This window comes from Esox lucius, chromosome 15, assembly GCF_011004845.1.
Source record: "Esox lucius isolate fEsoLuc1 chromosome 15, fEsoLuc1.pri, whole genome shotgun sequence".
In the NCBI taxonomy this organism is placed as follows: Eukaryota; Metazoa; Chordata; class Actinopteri; order Esociformes; family Esocidae; genus Esox; species Esox lucius.
This window is the reverse complement of record NC_047583.1, coordinates 11,882,745-11,898,086: the sequence shown is the minus strand read 5'-3', so window position 1 is coordinate 11,898,086 and position 15,342 is coordinate 11,882,745. Positions and strand designations below refer to the sequence as shown.

General features: G+C 38.6%; 2 protein-coding genes and 1 long non-coding RNA gene across 6 annotated transcripts; 1 reads left to right on the top strand and 2 right to left on the bottom strand.

Annotated features, from left to right (window-relative positions):
* Positions 1-3,672: 3,672 nt before the first annotated feature.
* Positions 3,673-4,545, bottom strand: LOC117595583. Its single transcript, XR_004576833.1, has 3 exons — positions 4,357-4,545; positions 4,005-4,249; positions 3,673-3,705 (listed from the first exon to the last, which is right to left on the bottom strand). It is a non-coding gene; the product is annotated as an uncharacterized LOC117595583 (long non-coding RNA).
* Positions 4,546-6,896: 2,351 nt separating this feature from the next.
* Positions 6,897-9,763, bottom strand: LOC117595608. Its single transcript, XM_034297429.1, has 5 exons — positions 9,663-9,763; positions 9,214-9,273; positions 9,076-9,133; positions 6,995-8,755; positions 6,897-6,911 (listed from the first exon to the last, which is right to left on the bottom strand). The coding sequence occupies exons 1-5, from the start codon at positions 9,743-9,745 to the stop codon at positions 6,897-6,899; spliced, it is 1,977 nt and encodes a 658-aa protein (XP_034153320.1). The 5' UTR covers positions 9,746-9,763.
* Positions 9,764-9,870: 107 nt separating this feature from the next.
* On the top strand, positions 9,871-14,971 carry LOC117595627 (inner centromere protein-like). 4 transcript variants are annotated; one of them, XM_034297622.1, is made up of 13 exons: positions 9,871-10,110; positions 10,368-10,504; positions 10,709-10,810; positions 10,968-11,033; positions 11,310-11,457; positions 11,994-12,037; positions 12,192-12,254; positions 12,476-12,562; positions 12,719-12,754; positions 13,142-13,286; positions 13,511-13,582; positions 13,800-13,827; positions 14,710-14,971. In XM_034297622.1, the coding sequence occupies exons 1-13, from the start codon at positions 9,897-9,899 to the stop codon at positions 14,858-14,860; spliced, it is 1,293 nt and encodes a 430-aa protein (XP_034153513.1). In that variant the 5' UTR covers positions 9,871-9,896; the 3' UTR covers positions 14,861-14,971. The 4 variants fall into 4 exon arrangements, with proteins under 4 accessions (XP_034153513.1, XP_034153511.1, XP_034153514.1 ...); XM_034297620.1 differs by having other exon boundaries at positions 12,189-12,254; positions 14,710-14,967; XM_034297624.1 differs by having other exon boundaries at positions 10,025-10,106; positions 12,189-12,254; positions 14,710-14,964.
* The last annotated feature ends 371 nt before the right edge of the window (positions 14,972-15,342 follow it).

The window sequence follows — 15,342 nt, the reverse complement described above, 5'->3', positions numbered from 1 at the left end:
CGAATGGGGTGATGACGAGATCCGCAGGTGGCACGAGGACAGACAAGTTTAGAAAGGAGGAGATAGTAATTTCATTGGTAAAACCGGGTAAAATGAGGAACCATAACTACAACGTAGAAGTCCTTAATTTTCTTAGCTATGACTGAAATATGTCCAAGATAATTTAAACGTGTGGAATCCAAAATGTCTCAAACATTTCCTTAATCAGTCTGTATTTTTTTTCTTTAATACTATTTTGTATGTAATCCATATGGCTATTTTCGTTCCGTATATTTACTGCATCTTGTATGTATGTTGTTGAATCCAAAAACAAATAAATAAAAAAATAAACAATGGGATAACTCTCCCGACCAGGAGAAGTCGGACCAATCGTTTGTAAGGTTGTCACGCTGCGTCAGGGGGTTGCTAAGCATCACGAAATACCCGATAGAAACCCCAGGTTATCAATATTTCCTTCAGGAAGTCCTTAATATTACGATACGATATAACAAAGAACAAGGTCCACACCTTTGTAAATATGTCTAATGTTGTTTACGTAATTTGTATATATATTACGTAAACAACATTAGACATATTTACAAAGGTGTAGGGTTTACAAAGAATGGTGTGAAAAGGGAAAAACATCCAGTATGCGGCAGTCCTGTGGGCGAAAATGCCTTGTTGATGCTAGAGGTCAGAGGAGAATGGGCCGACTGATTCATGCTGATAGAAGAGCAACTTTGACTGAAACAACCACTCGTTACAACCGAGGTATGCAGCAAAGCATTTGTGAAGTCACAATATGCACAACCTTGAGGCGGATATGCTACAACAGCAGAAGACCCCACCGGGTACCACTCATCTCCACTACAAATAGGAAAAAGAGGATACAATTTGCACGAGCTCACCAAAATTGGACAGTTGAAGACTGGAAGAATGTTGCCTGGTCTGATGAGTCTCGATTTCTGTTGAGACATTCAGATGGTAGAGTCAGAATTTGGCGTAAACAGAATGAGAACATGGATCCATCATGCCTTGTTACCACTGTGCAGGCTGGTGGTGGTGGTGTAATGGTGTGGGGGATGTTTTCTTGGCACACTTTAGGCCTCTTAGTGCCAATTGGGCATTGTTTTAATGCCACGGCCTACCTGAGCATTGTTTCTGACCATGTCCATCCCTTTATGACCACCATGTACCCATCCTCTGATGGCTACTTGCAGCAGGATAATGCACCAAATCATTTCAAATTGGTTTCTTGAACATGACAATGAGTTCACTGTACTGAAATGGCCCCCACAGTCACCAGATCTCAACCCAATAGAGCATCTTTGGGATGTGGTGGAATGGGAGCTTCGTGCCCTGGATGTGCATCCCACAAATCTCCATCAACTGCAAGATGCTATCCTATCAATATGGGCCAACATTTCTAAAGAATGCTTTCAGCACCTTGTTGAATCAATGCCACGTAGAATTAAAGCAGTTCTGAAGGCGAAAGGGGGTCAAACACAGTATTAGTATGGTGTTCCTAATAATCCTTTAGGTGAGTGTACATCTCACTGTGTGGAAAATGAGATAATAATACCCAATTTTGAGAAACAATTGCTACTAAAATCACTACTAAACAAGCCAAGGTTTTGGTTAGTTGCTTTGTGTCTTGTTTAAGAGATTTCCAATCAGTGAGATATGTTACATGCATAATTTGCCAGAATGAGTGGGAGAATGGGCTTTGCAACCTAACCGATACCTTCTATTACATCACACTGTGTAGGGAGCGAGATCTGAAAAAATAGATTTGGTCATGTTTTATTTTATTTCTGTAAAGCCTAAATGTTTTACTAGGTACTATTGTGTGTAGTCGCAATTGTTCTTGTTTGACAGAGCCAATGGATGTCTTTCAGCAATGTCCCAATCAACAGAAGTATACTGATTAATGTACAAGGTGTTAAAATTGTTTCTGTTTTTAAATGACTACAACTCTGATTAGGTGGTACTTCCAGCTCTGGCACAGTCAATCAGACAAGTTATTTAAAACATCTTCCCAGTAGACTGGGTACTGCTAGATAGCTAACTAACTCTCTGCAACACAATAGTATACTTTGCTGTTATTCTTTCTGCTACATAGTACATTTAGCATAACGAATTGTGGCATCCATCATAGAACTAACAGACACATTTAATTCAAAGCAGAGTAAACATGAATTTTCTTGTCAGAATAAAATTAGCATTGGAAAAGGTTATTTCTACTGGTAAATTTGGGTTTATGTTATTGTTTGGTATACGCATGGTATAAGCAGGATAAACATGTCTGTAGTTTCCAGAACATGGTGTTTACCTGTTATATACATAGACATAATAAAGAGTAGACGCCGCATCGACCGCTACTTCCTACTGGCGCTGACGAGCTGTGGGGCCGCCATCTTGGACCGGTCAGCCGCTCCACTCAGTGTAATCTGTTTTGGCAGGTGAAATGAGCTGTCAGCGCATTTAATTAATCATACCTCAGTGAATACCTTACTGATTTTCACACGTTTTTTTTTTTTATGCAAAGGTCATACGTGTAGCTATGATACAGGATACATGGTTCAGGGTATTTTAATATTCATAGTGGGCTTAACAGTAATATCATTTTCTGATATATGATATAAAGTGACCAGACGTCCGAGATCAAAACTGGGAACATTATCCCCAGAAAGGGAGAAAAACAGAGACATTTCCAGTTTGACTATCATTCTGATTGATACACCTAATGTGTAAATAGTAGCAGTAAAGTCATATATATATTTTTTTTCTTCTCTCTCTCTCTCTCTCTCTCTCTCTCTTTAATTTCGCAGCCCCCCTCCCAAAATACACACACGGGTCCCAGTACTCTGTCTAAAATAGCAGGATGAAATGAAAAGTGACAGTTTTTATTTAAACTGCACATTTACTATGTTGAAACTCCCTAGAAAAGTCTGCAAATTTAATGTAGCAATTTTCAAAACACAGTTGCAAAGTGCTTTACAGAACCCAGAGGGAAAGAGATCAGGGTTAAGACAATCACAAACACAAAGACATAATGTAAAGATACATTTCACTATACACAACCTCGCAAACCCAGTGTAAGGCATGAGACCAAAATTTGGATTCCTGGAGACACACCATGAGGCTAGAGTTCATGAAACACAAACAAACAGAGGTATTTACAGACCCACCAACACTTACAGCAGTATTCACATATAATGTGACAGACCACTGTTCCCAGGCAGTTTTAAGCCATTGCTTTCAGTTTCAGTGTTAATCTTGTCAGAATGATGACAGATATGACATAAAGATACTATGTGTGATGAGTAAGGTTAAAGTACAGATATAAAGCTTAGAATTAGTTTTGGGATGCCGGAATTTAGGATTAAAGTCTTGAATTGTCATGGAACAACACACACGCACACGCTCTAAAACCCCTGAAAGAGGACAGTTTTGCAGAGCTTCTTCCTCATGCTCCCTTTCTGCAGTTCAAGAGAGGTGAGTTTGGCAATGTGGTGCGGGACTTATTTTGAGAAACACAGACACAACCAATGACAACAAGTCAGACTGATGGTTGTCAATGCCAAACTGTCTCCTCAATGTGTTCCCCAAGCAAAACATATCCTCCGTTCCAATCTCCTCCCGGACAAGGTGTGTGACTGTCGACACCTCAGGAGCTTGCATTGGTGAAGCTTGGCGGATCACCCCCTCTGCAGCTCTCAGCACCTTATTAAAATAATAATAAAAAAATAATACATTATATTTATATAGCGCTTTACACAGTGCTCAAAGACACTTTACAAAACAGAGAAAATAAGAACAAAGCAACCTTAATATACAAAGATTAAAAGAATTAAAAAAAAAAAAAATTCACTGTTTCTTGTGATGGAACAACTAGGCCGCCGTTGTTTTTCAGGGTTAGAAGGTGGTAGCTCTTGTCAAATGAAGATGGTACAGCATCTCTGACCAAGCTCGCACGGCACACATCACAGGACAGTTTTCGTAGAATCTTCTGGACTACAAACCCTGCTATGTAGACCAGAGCATTTTCCACCAGACCACCAAACCGAGTGGGGAGATAACTGTGGTCACACACAAGGGCCAAATGTTGGCGAATGGAGATGGGTGCTCTTCCGCAGTTTCAGGAGAGGACAACTCCACAGCAGACAGGGACACAGTGTTATCCTGGGCTGCCACATTGCCTGTCTCACCAGGTGAGACACCACACCGAACCATCAGCCGGCGGAAGATGGATTGTTATTCCAGCCGCCTCGCATGGAAAACAGGCACACAATACATATATTACTCACAAGACATTAAGCTATTCATTAGGTATATTTTCCAAATTAATTGTAATTAAAAGAACAACAACCCTACCTGATGCTCTGATTGAATTAAATAGGAGCTCCAAGCAGTTCAGAAATCATCAGCATCACACGTCGATATTGATGACAAATCCGATGACCGACAAGTACCTGCAAAAGAAAAAAGTTTTATTACTCTGATCATGGCGAAAAGACACCCCAAGAAAGCCCCATGTGATTTTGTTAATACAAAGCAGTAAAGTGCCTATCACAGTGGTGCAAACTCACAGAGAATGAAAATGGCAAACAGCTACCAGGGCAGATAGATAATTAGTTTGCATCCATGTTTTTAGGAATGGGATCAGTTTCTTGTTTAACTTATACAGTATACTTGTACACAAAGGAACATTAACTTGGAACAATGTAATTGCAGAACTGGGATAACTTGAAAACAACACATGCAATACCTACCCTTTTGAGACCTACATGTACTTGATGTTGTGTAATACATACCATTTAGAAACATCTAGGACCTGAAAAACACACTGAATACAAGATAATGCCAAACGAAACAAAACTGCATATTGAAAAACATTTAAACAAGATAACATTATAATCAACATACATACCAATCTTTCTGACACCTGCATAAAGTTGATGTTGTGTAATACATACCATTTAGAAGAATCTAGGACCTGAAAAACACACTGAATACAAGATAATGCCAAACGAAACAAAACTGCATATTGAAAAACATTTAAACAAGATAACATCATATCAACATACATACCAATCTTTCTGACACCTGCATAAAGTTGATGTGTAATACATACCATTTAGAAGCATCTAGGACCTGAAAAACACTGAATTCAAAACAATTCAGACAAACAAAACTGAAGCAGTTAGGAGCATCTTAGGAACACAATAAATAACAAAAACACAGCAGACGGCTAGTTCACTACATAGGAAGCTACTTTAAGTTGTGCTAATTTCACATGACAAGAAAATTGTAGCTTGTGTGGCCAAGTAAATAAAGTTCCTTGACTCTGGAAATAGTGAAGCTACCACCAAAATACTAAGTTACTAGCTAAGCTAGTATTGGCCTACACTGATAATACTGTCTTTTATTTATATATACGACTATATATGATACAGTCTGTGCCACTTGTGTAAAATTAGCTGGCCAATGTTATACCAGTAATATTTGTTTTATTTCTACAATAGCATTCTTGTGTCAGTTGTAATCTAACCCAGTGTTATGGAATATGACTAATCAAGTCTCAGTTCATAGCTGGGTGAACACCGGCTGGTGCAGTACAGTAATATCAAAGAACTTTGCTCCTTCTCAACTCTCTGGTTATATTCTAGTCACAAAATACAACCAATAGTACGGTAATATCCCACATGGAAAGAACCTATATGAGGATATATGCGCATATATGTAACCTATATGCAGTCTATATGCACATATATGCTGCATATATACAGCATATATGCACATATATGATAATATATATGCTGCATATATGCGTGTATATGCCACATATAGGCAAAATTGAGGTGCATATATGTGCATATACAGGCCATATAGGTCTCCTGTATTGCTTCTTTATATCCACATATAAGCCCTATATGTACATACAAGATACGTCTCCTAGCTCATGGCAAGATCTGGTCATTTTGTAGCTCATATCTCACTTTGGAAACTGTCATACATGATGCCTAGCTCATATTTTCTATTATCAAGGCAATAACTAAGAAATAACTAAAAAAAATTATGCAAGAACTTATGTATGTGCGAACACGTGAAATGGGTATCACATCTAATTGGCATGTTATGGAATTTAACTATGGCACTTAAGTGAGAGGAGATGGAAAGCTATGATGTCTACACGTTTTCCTGAAACATTTACAAGGTCAATTCTTTCTTGTATGAAAATAGTGGAAAAGAAGGAAATGTATAACAAAATGGTTTGTGTTTTTTTTATTTTTGTCAATCAAGCCTTTTTTCCAATTTCAAGTCACTTCCAGATTCACATTACAGCTCATACACATCCACACATTCACCGTTACATCCACCAAATGCAATGTTTTCTGTATTGTCTTAATGCATTTTCCAGAATATGGCTGAAAGGTCATTACAGTCTGAATGTAGCAAAAAAACTAACAAAAGAAAAGTACATAGAACATACATTCAGGTAATCATCATCATCCCACATCTATCTGAGCATTTCACTGTGGTTAATGAATTTGAAGACAATGTCAACATTTCTGTTCACAGTTTTAACAAACAGACACTTTTCTTTTATCTGAGATGCTTGTATAGCAACTAAAGGCCCCAGACATTTCCCTACAGGGATGAAATAACAAGGATTCTTAAATTGACCGCAGATGTCCTGTTTCACTTTTTGGTAGTACTTCCCCACTGCATAACATGTCTCCCCCTGCCCCAGATCACAGACAATGAATGTCTTCACAGAGAAAATACTTTCCTCTCGATCAGAAAGAATGACAGTGTACGAGTTTCTCCGAAAAGTACGCGAGTAGTTTTGTGAATGAACTATTTCAAGATTAACCACTACTCTGCAAAAATACTTCACAGTGACTCTATTTTCAAGGTTGCTGATGCTGTTCAAGGCCAGAAAATCATCATTTCTGATCATACAAATTTTAGGCCTACCCAGAGATGTAACACCATGACAGCGACTTACTTCCTGCACCATTTTTTTCTCAACTGAAAAAGCTAAGTAATCATCAGAAGCTGCCACCATGGTTTTTTGGGAAAATGATGGAAATGCAACCTGTAGCCAAACTGTTTTCATTATCTGCAGAGAAACTCCCTGGCTGCTCTTTATCATATCTAAAATGATCCCATTGTATGACTCAAACACAAATGCAGACTGTGCCCAGAGGGGACCCCAGTTCCTCACAGTATTGGGCAGATGAAGGCACAAATGTACATTGAAAGTGACATTATTGATCCCATAAAGGGTCTCCATTTCCTGAACAAACTCTGTTAGCAACCCCTCAGATTCTGATATGTGCAGTGGTGATATATTCTCACCGAGTAGAAGAGAAACCCCCTTTACCAACTTAAACCAGTGCTTCAGATATTTTTCAGGTAAGACCCCTTTCAATGTTGGTATGCTGTAATAAAACAACCACATGTTCCACTCGTGTGCCTTCCAGAACTTTTTCTCTTTCACTGAGCGGGGGACACGGGAAACATTACAGGGGGGTTTAATAGAAGTTAAAATGTCATCAATCTGTTCTGTTGAGTGTCCGATATACCATGGCGATTGGTTGTTTTCAGAATGAAACCACAGCGTGGTGATGCTTCTTGCTACACCCAGCAGCACACTGTGCATATAATCTGGAACACAGCCATCAATGATATTAAAATCAGGTAGACAAGACAAAATACTAGGCCCTTTCACTCCCTTAGTGGGGTTTCCAGCAAGAGCCTCTTCCACCAGATCATCAGTCTGGGAGGGATTCCTCAACTCTGCTTTTTCATAGGGATAAGCCCTTACACGCCCCCTGCGTTTTAACACACTTGTTCCTTTCTGCATACAAAAAGAACACCCAAACTCACCATTAAACTGTTTAAAGTTCTGAATCAGTGGCCGAGCAACTGAATCTGCCACCATGGTAGTAAGCAGTACTTTACTTGTGACAATTTCCCCACTTTCACTTTCCCATATAAGACCATTAGAGTACAACTCTATGCATTCATCGACAAATGGTTTCATGTAAGTGTTCATATTTGGTTTGTTTTGACCAAACCACAGGCCACAAAGCATAACATGTTTTGCACGTAGCTGTATTGGCAGTTCATTAATAGTACACAAAATTGGCCACAAACTTTTTGTGTTTGATTTGTGCACTGGCACTCCATCACAGTTGAAAGTCAGTGATATGCTGTCTGGTGATGCAAGGGGTGATAGTTTTTTGTATAAATGTCCATCATGTATATCTTTGATGGAGGCATCCTTCTTCTCAAAGCGGTGTTTCAGGTGTTTCCCTAATTGGTGGTCCTCAAGCAGTTTTTTAATTTGGTATTTTAGTGGCAAGTACAAAAAACACTGGTCTTTTTGTGCATGCGCTTTTGATGTGTCCTGGTCACAGACTGGGCACTTGACATTAAAGGGACCTTCCTGCATGCTTACCTTGCAACTCTTGCACACATAATGTACTTCTAATATGTCTTTCACTGAATCAAATGCTTTGTAGAAAAGGTACTTTGAGCCACTAACCAATTCCCCACCAGGACCAGCAATAAAGTTGATAAGATGCATGATGTCCTCCAAGGCTCTATTTGTTAATCCGTGTTTGAGTTTTAATGCCAGCAGCAGGAGTTCCACCTGTTCTTTTGTTGGTTTCTGGTCTAAAGTTGGACTTGTGGGGTCTTCTAGATGTTCCTCTACTGCTTCCCCAGGTGAAGAGCTAGGGCCAGGTATGGGTTGGTTCATCTGTGAATTTAAAACATTGGATTAGCAATCCCAAATTTGCACAGACTCATACAAATGTACCATTTCATGTGGTTGGTAACCACTTGCATTTGAAGGCTCAAGTGTCTTTGTTTATTTTTTTAACAGTCTTCTCCAAATTAATTTTATGCCCCCTTTTGTCCACATGTATATTTTTCTGACACTTTAAGCAACATCAGGAAGAATTGGGTTGTGGAATTATCTATGATGATTTACATTAACTAGTGTGCATGCACATGCACATGCACGAACAAAACAAAAAACACCTAACTTTAATATTTTTGCCATTTTTAGCCACTTACTGTGTCATCAGAAGCAGTAGACACCGGGTCATCTTGATTGTCCTCTTGGGTGAGATACCTAAAATAAAAATCATTCAGCAAGAAATATGTAGGTTTTTTAATTTGGTATTTAATTTGGTGTGCGTGTTTTCTACTTACTGAGTTGTAGAAGAAGAGGCCACAGCTTCTTCATCATCACCCATATCTTCAGAAATGTCCCTAACAAAAATGTTGTGGTAATGTTAAAACACTTCATGCATCACTCAATATAATAGGATTGATATGACTGATTGATTAAGTCCAAGCAGGAAAATTCCATTCATGAGGTGAAACCTTTAAGACTGTAGATTCAAAACACACAAAGTGAAATATTTTCCTGGCTAGAGTTCCAACTTGAACAGTTTTCTTTATTTATTTACTTTGGACATGGAAAGGTACAGTGGACATGGAAAGATACATTTTACCTTTATACAAACATACTTAACATACATTAAGGGGAATTATGCCACATGCGTTTACATGGTAAAGGAAATTATCTGTAGCTGGTAGCTTTGTTAGCTGGCTAATTTAGCTAGCTAGCTTCTAGTACGTTTTGTTACAAGACTTACTTTCGTTTACGTCTTCTCTTTGTTCTTTCTGGAACGGGTGCTTCGTCGTCAACGAGGTACCTTTTGTAACGTACTGGATCCATATCTATTGCTTTTCTTTAATTGCGTCTAAATTGCATTTCTCCACTCTGCTGCCACCGATCAGCCGCTACAGCGTCGCGTAGTTGATGACGTCATCCGCATGCGGCCCAGCACACTATCTTTCGCGCCGAAAGATAACGGCTGGGCGTAAAAATGGCGATATCAGCGTTGGAGATCCGCTATGTCCTACTTGAATGGACTGAGGGTGAGGATAGAGGGGCCCATAGTATTTTGGCTCTCGACTGTGTCCGGAATTTTTCAGTAAAAAATTTTCTTGAAAGGACTGAAAAAAACGAGAAGCTGGTGGAATGGCGAAAAGGCCGCCAACCCTGGCCGGTGCACCGAGCAAGAATTATTGACGTGGCAAGTATGTTACATGCTAACTTTATCTGACGTTATGTAGTTACATACCACATTTAATGTTTTTTCTCGCTCTTAAAGAAGTCTAAAATGGATCTTGCTAGGTCCCTGGTTAGCAATAGCTTCGCTTTCTGGCTCATGTTAGCTACATAATTTGCTAATGTAAGCGAAGTCCAATTGGGACTAATGTTAGATTTGGTAACGTTAAGCATGATTAGACAAACGTTTGCAGTTCATGATAACATTTTAATTTTATTGCACCAGAATTTGAAAAAACTCTCCAAATTAAACTGCGTGGGATCGAGATGGAGAAAGAAGTCACACAGCAAACAAAACGTCCTCACATCCCAAACTCAAAGTACCGTGATCAGGGGCAGACTGAGAAGGCTTCAAAGAAAAGGGTAACTGACTGCACCAATTGGTGCTTTACTTATATGATCTCCCCCTCTCTCTCTTGTTTCTTAATGTGTAGGCATGTGTGTAGGTTTGTAATTGTGTCATCTATGATGATTTCATGTGCTTTGTTGACAAGATGTATGTGCAAGGTGGTGTAACGTAAGTTAATAAGAGTTGGGCTAAAAGTCAGTCTGTTTCTCTCTGTCAAGGTTGACAATAAAAAGAGATGTCCTTCTAAATACAACCACGAGGAGAAGGAGGAGGAGGAGGAGGAGGATGAGGCGCGTCATGACAGGCCTTCAAAGAACAAGGTACACTACCAGTCTGCATCCAGTGTGTGTTGTTACATTGCAATACAGTAAAGATAAGTAAGACTTTTATAATAAAGTGCATTACCAGTAGCTGTAACAAGGTATGACACCGGCACAGTAGGCAACTTTGTCCTCTCTCTTTCTCTCTCCCTCCCAGCGGGCCAGCGAAGAGGAGGAGCGTATTGGGGATGAAGAGGACATAGTACCACCCTCTAAGAAAAAGGTAGCCTAAATGATGACATCCATTGTGTGGTGTATTACATACATACATTACATGACATACAAGATGAGGAAGTTTCATGTTTTAAGTAAGGAATAACCACCAGGAGGCCGGACAACCAGTTACATATAGCCAAGTGGAGGGACTTCTGCCCTAGACTTCTTGCCACCTTCCTCTTACACCTCTCGTGACATCCTCCCAGCCAATCAGAATCAACCATTTACAAAATAAGTTATATAACAATTAGCTGTTGTTCTTCTCTCTGTCTCTTTCTCGTAGACAGCTGCTGAATTTAGAAAACACCTGGATGAACAGATGTGGGAGAGAAGGAAACTTGACCAAATGCAAAGAAATTTGCAGGAGTTGAGAAATGAAGTCCATTCTCTTAAAAATGAAAATGCACGTCTGAAAGACATTATCATCAATCGTAAGTATTCCTAATTTTTATATTTATTAGCAAGGTTTTTTCTGGAGATGGATATTGCGGTGGCAGAGAAGTGTAAACTTAGAAATGTTATGGGCTGAAACACGTGTTTGGCAAAATATGTTGTTAGCTGGTGAGGTAGTGTGTGTGCTCATATAGCCGTTGATAAGATTCAAATTAGATTTATATTTATTTGTCTCTTTCTGGAGGAATTTGTAGAGGGTTAACAAAAGTCATGGCCTAGAGAACATACAGTTCATGAGAATAAATGATGCTTTTCTGCCTTCAACGGCTCAAGAAGGCAATCGGCTCCAGAAAAAAACCCTGGGGAATTAGAATTTGGGAGAAATTGGAGAAAGAAAATTGCGTTCACAACCAGGTTTCCTATGCAGAGCCTTATCAATGGGCTTTGGAGGGTTTTAGCTTGAGTTCACACCTGCAGGAAATGTCTTTCGAAGAGTAAGGGCACTGAGTTGCTGGGTGCTATTTTGATCTAGTGATTGTAATTATAGTTTTTTCTTTATATAACCTCTTTCTAGAAATCCCTCAAATGAAAAGTGACATCGCCATTATTGCTCAAAAGGTAAGTTCCTCTGATTTTCATTGCTTTTTAAAATTGTTTCTCAAGCAGAACTGGAGAGACTTGTGATGTTGGGCTGATTGATAGTGTTAATTTTTTATGTATTTACACTTTAATTTATTTAAGAGAATAACTATATTTTTCTTCTATGAAGAAGACTGGAAGGACTCCTGTGGAGGATCTAGATTCCTCCTTCTCGACTTTTGGAGAAATGCAACCGGTGAGTAACCCCCTTGCATTTTTATTTATTTATTTATTTTACTTGTTACTCAAACAGAGCTATATGGATTTTTATTATGTTTGGCTGATTACTTTTGCATGTAACTTTAATTTATTGGCATGTTTAATGTTTTTCAAGCCCCCCTGTAAATAAGAATCTATAGTGGCTTGCTTGGATGAATAGAAATTGTTGAGTTTTACTATGTTTCTTTCTTCTCTAAGACTCCAGAGAGGAGACAGAGCCCAGAGGACAGCGAGCCCTTTAAAGAAAGTCCCATGGTGACTGAGCGCTTTCGAGAGACACCACAGGTGTGTGTAACCCTTTTATACCTCAGATTTTACTTAAGGCTCCAACTGAGCTATAGGGATTTTTATGTTGGGATAGTTAGTGGTAATATGTAATTTACTTGCCCCATATTTATAAAATTGTTGAAGAGTTTAACAATGTTTTTCTTCTCTAACAAGACTGCAGCAACAGCTGAGACCTCAGCGAAAACACAGGTGAATAACATATTATGTAGTAAGGATGGGTATAAACTGTGTGCTTTGTAGGAGCCAATTAGTGTTATAAGTGACAATCATCCTCTCCTCCTGCCCCCCTTCACTCCTCTCCACCCACTGTCTTTTCTCCTTCCCTACTCTCCATCCAACCTCCTCCTTTCCCCCCACCCTGTCCTCCTCCTTCTCTCCTTTAATAACGTTTTGGGCAGTGATTAATTTGTTTCATTTCTTTATCATTCATCTGCATTTATACATATCATTAATCTGCATTTATACATAAAAACCTATTAACTATTGGGAAGCTAAGCATAAGAATCAATATGAAACATGAAAAAGTTTCTAAAAATTGCCAATAAATGTATATTGTGATGTGAAATTATTTTTCAGATGGAAGTTATAAAGGGCTCTGGGGTGTTTTGCCAGGCAGAAGCGTGGAAAGCAGCCCGCCTTGCCCCCTCTGCTACTGCCATGGTGCGGAATCTCCTGCTGGGCACCTTTGATTTGGAGACTTTGCTGAAAAGCAACCTGAATGGTACAAAACAACATGTTCCTAATCTCTTCTGTCCTTGAAAAAAAAAAACAGTCATATTCTGTGGAATAAATTATGTGTGTGCGGGCATACCATCGCTTTTTTACTTGGCATTTTTGTATTTCCTTGCACCTCAAGAAAACATGATGTGTATATAAAAAAAACTCTTGCTTTCTCCACCTTCATTTTACACCCCTTTCATAATAATTTTGAAATATTACTTTAAGGTGGGAAGCCAACCAGAGGGGATGGGGAGCAGCTGGTCGCACTTGACCAAATTAAAAAGGCAGCCATTATTGGTGAGTAAATGCATAATGCATTGAGAAGGGAAAACCAAACTTTTAAGACTTTATAAGTTCACCACTTTAACCATAGCCTACTTGTATCAATATTTATTAGGCATCAATGGAGACTGCATAAAGTAGGGCACCAATTATTGTTACTGTATCTGCTTGGCACCTTTAATACTAATTCATCGCTTTCTGACTTCTTGATCCTACCTTTCCTCTTCTAAAGCCACATTGCTGGGGTATTGCGCTGTAAGGTGTGTAGTCTTCTATTTTGTAGAACATATAGTGTTGCAAATAACCTCATGGCATATTGTTGTCGTCTGAAGTGTTCTTAAATAATCATATTCACCCCTCCTTCACCTTAATCCCCTCTGTCCTGTGTTTGTGCCTTATTTTGTCTATACCGGTAATTGATTTGCTTGATTTTATTGCTTGATCTTATTGCTCTTCGAGTAAATCTAGCATGGCAGCTCGCGGGTGGAATGTGTGTGTGAATGGTGGACATTGTAATGTATTTTGGGGGTGCAGGAAAATGCTATAAAAGTGCAGCCCATTGACAACTAGATATGTTTACATGTGCAAAGTTTCTTACATCAGATAAAAAATTTGAGGGATTAGAATATCTGAATCTGTTTACATGGAAACAAATAATCTAATCATGACGTGCATAAACATGCACCAAGCCTTATTCAGAATAATAGCATTTTGACATCCGCAGAGCGGTCTTAATTTCCCTAAAACAACTGCAGAAGTTGTACTTCACCTGTGTTTTAAGCTAAACAAAAAACTCGGGAGTGGCAACATTTTTCCTATCCATGAATTTTCTCTGCTTTGGATGCACATGATTGACTGTGTGACTGTTAACAATGCAGTTCCCATGACGGACGTGTGCATATGAAAGAACAATGCCCCCCCCCCCAAAAAGGGGGGGTGATGTTTCCAATCAGAATTTCTTTCAGATTTAGCAGAATCCAATCAGAATCTTCCAATTGACGTGTTTACATGACACATTTTTTATTATGGTCAGCCCTTTATCCAAAATATGTCTCCAGTCGCAGCTGTACTGTAAGCACTTTGGGTTCCTGATGAAGCACTATATTATTATTATACTGTCTAATTATTTTTGTCTTCTCTAGATGCTACATTGAAGAAGTGGCCGGCAGCCAGCCGAGGGCAGATAGGCACATCTATCAATTCAAAGCTCACGGAGCTGAGAAGATCAACAAGATAAATAGTTTTTTTTTTCTATTCAGTTTTTTGTCTTGTTTTTGTTCTTGTTCTATTTGATTGTTCTTAAGTAAATAAATAAATGTACATTTCTACATTTTGGGCTTTTATTTATGTTGCATAGTAGCTATGGATTTTAATAATTTTACTAATATATAGGTAAACATATAGGTGCATATATACATGCATATATGCACCCATATATACTTGCATATATGTACCTATATAGGTACATGTATGCACGTATATATGTACCCATATATGTACACATATGTGCATATATGGGTACATATATACGTGCATATATGTACCTATATAGGTACATATAAGCCCGTATATATGTACACATATGTGCATATATGTGTACATATATGCACACATATAAACGTGCATATATGTACCCATATAGGTACATATATGTACCCATATATGTACATATATGTGTATATATGTACATATAATATAGGAAAACGGCCAATTTTATATATGTCACATATATTAAAAACATATATCAAAACCTATATTTAAACATATATGTTTAT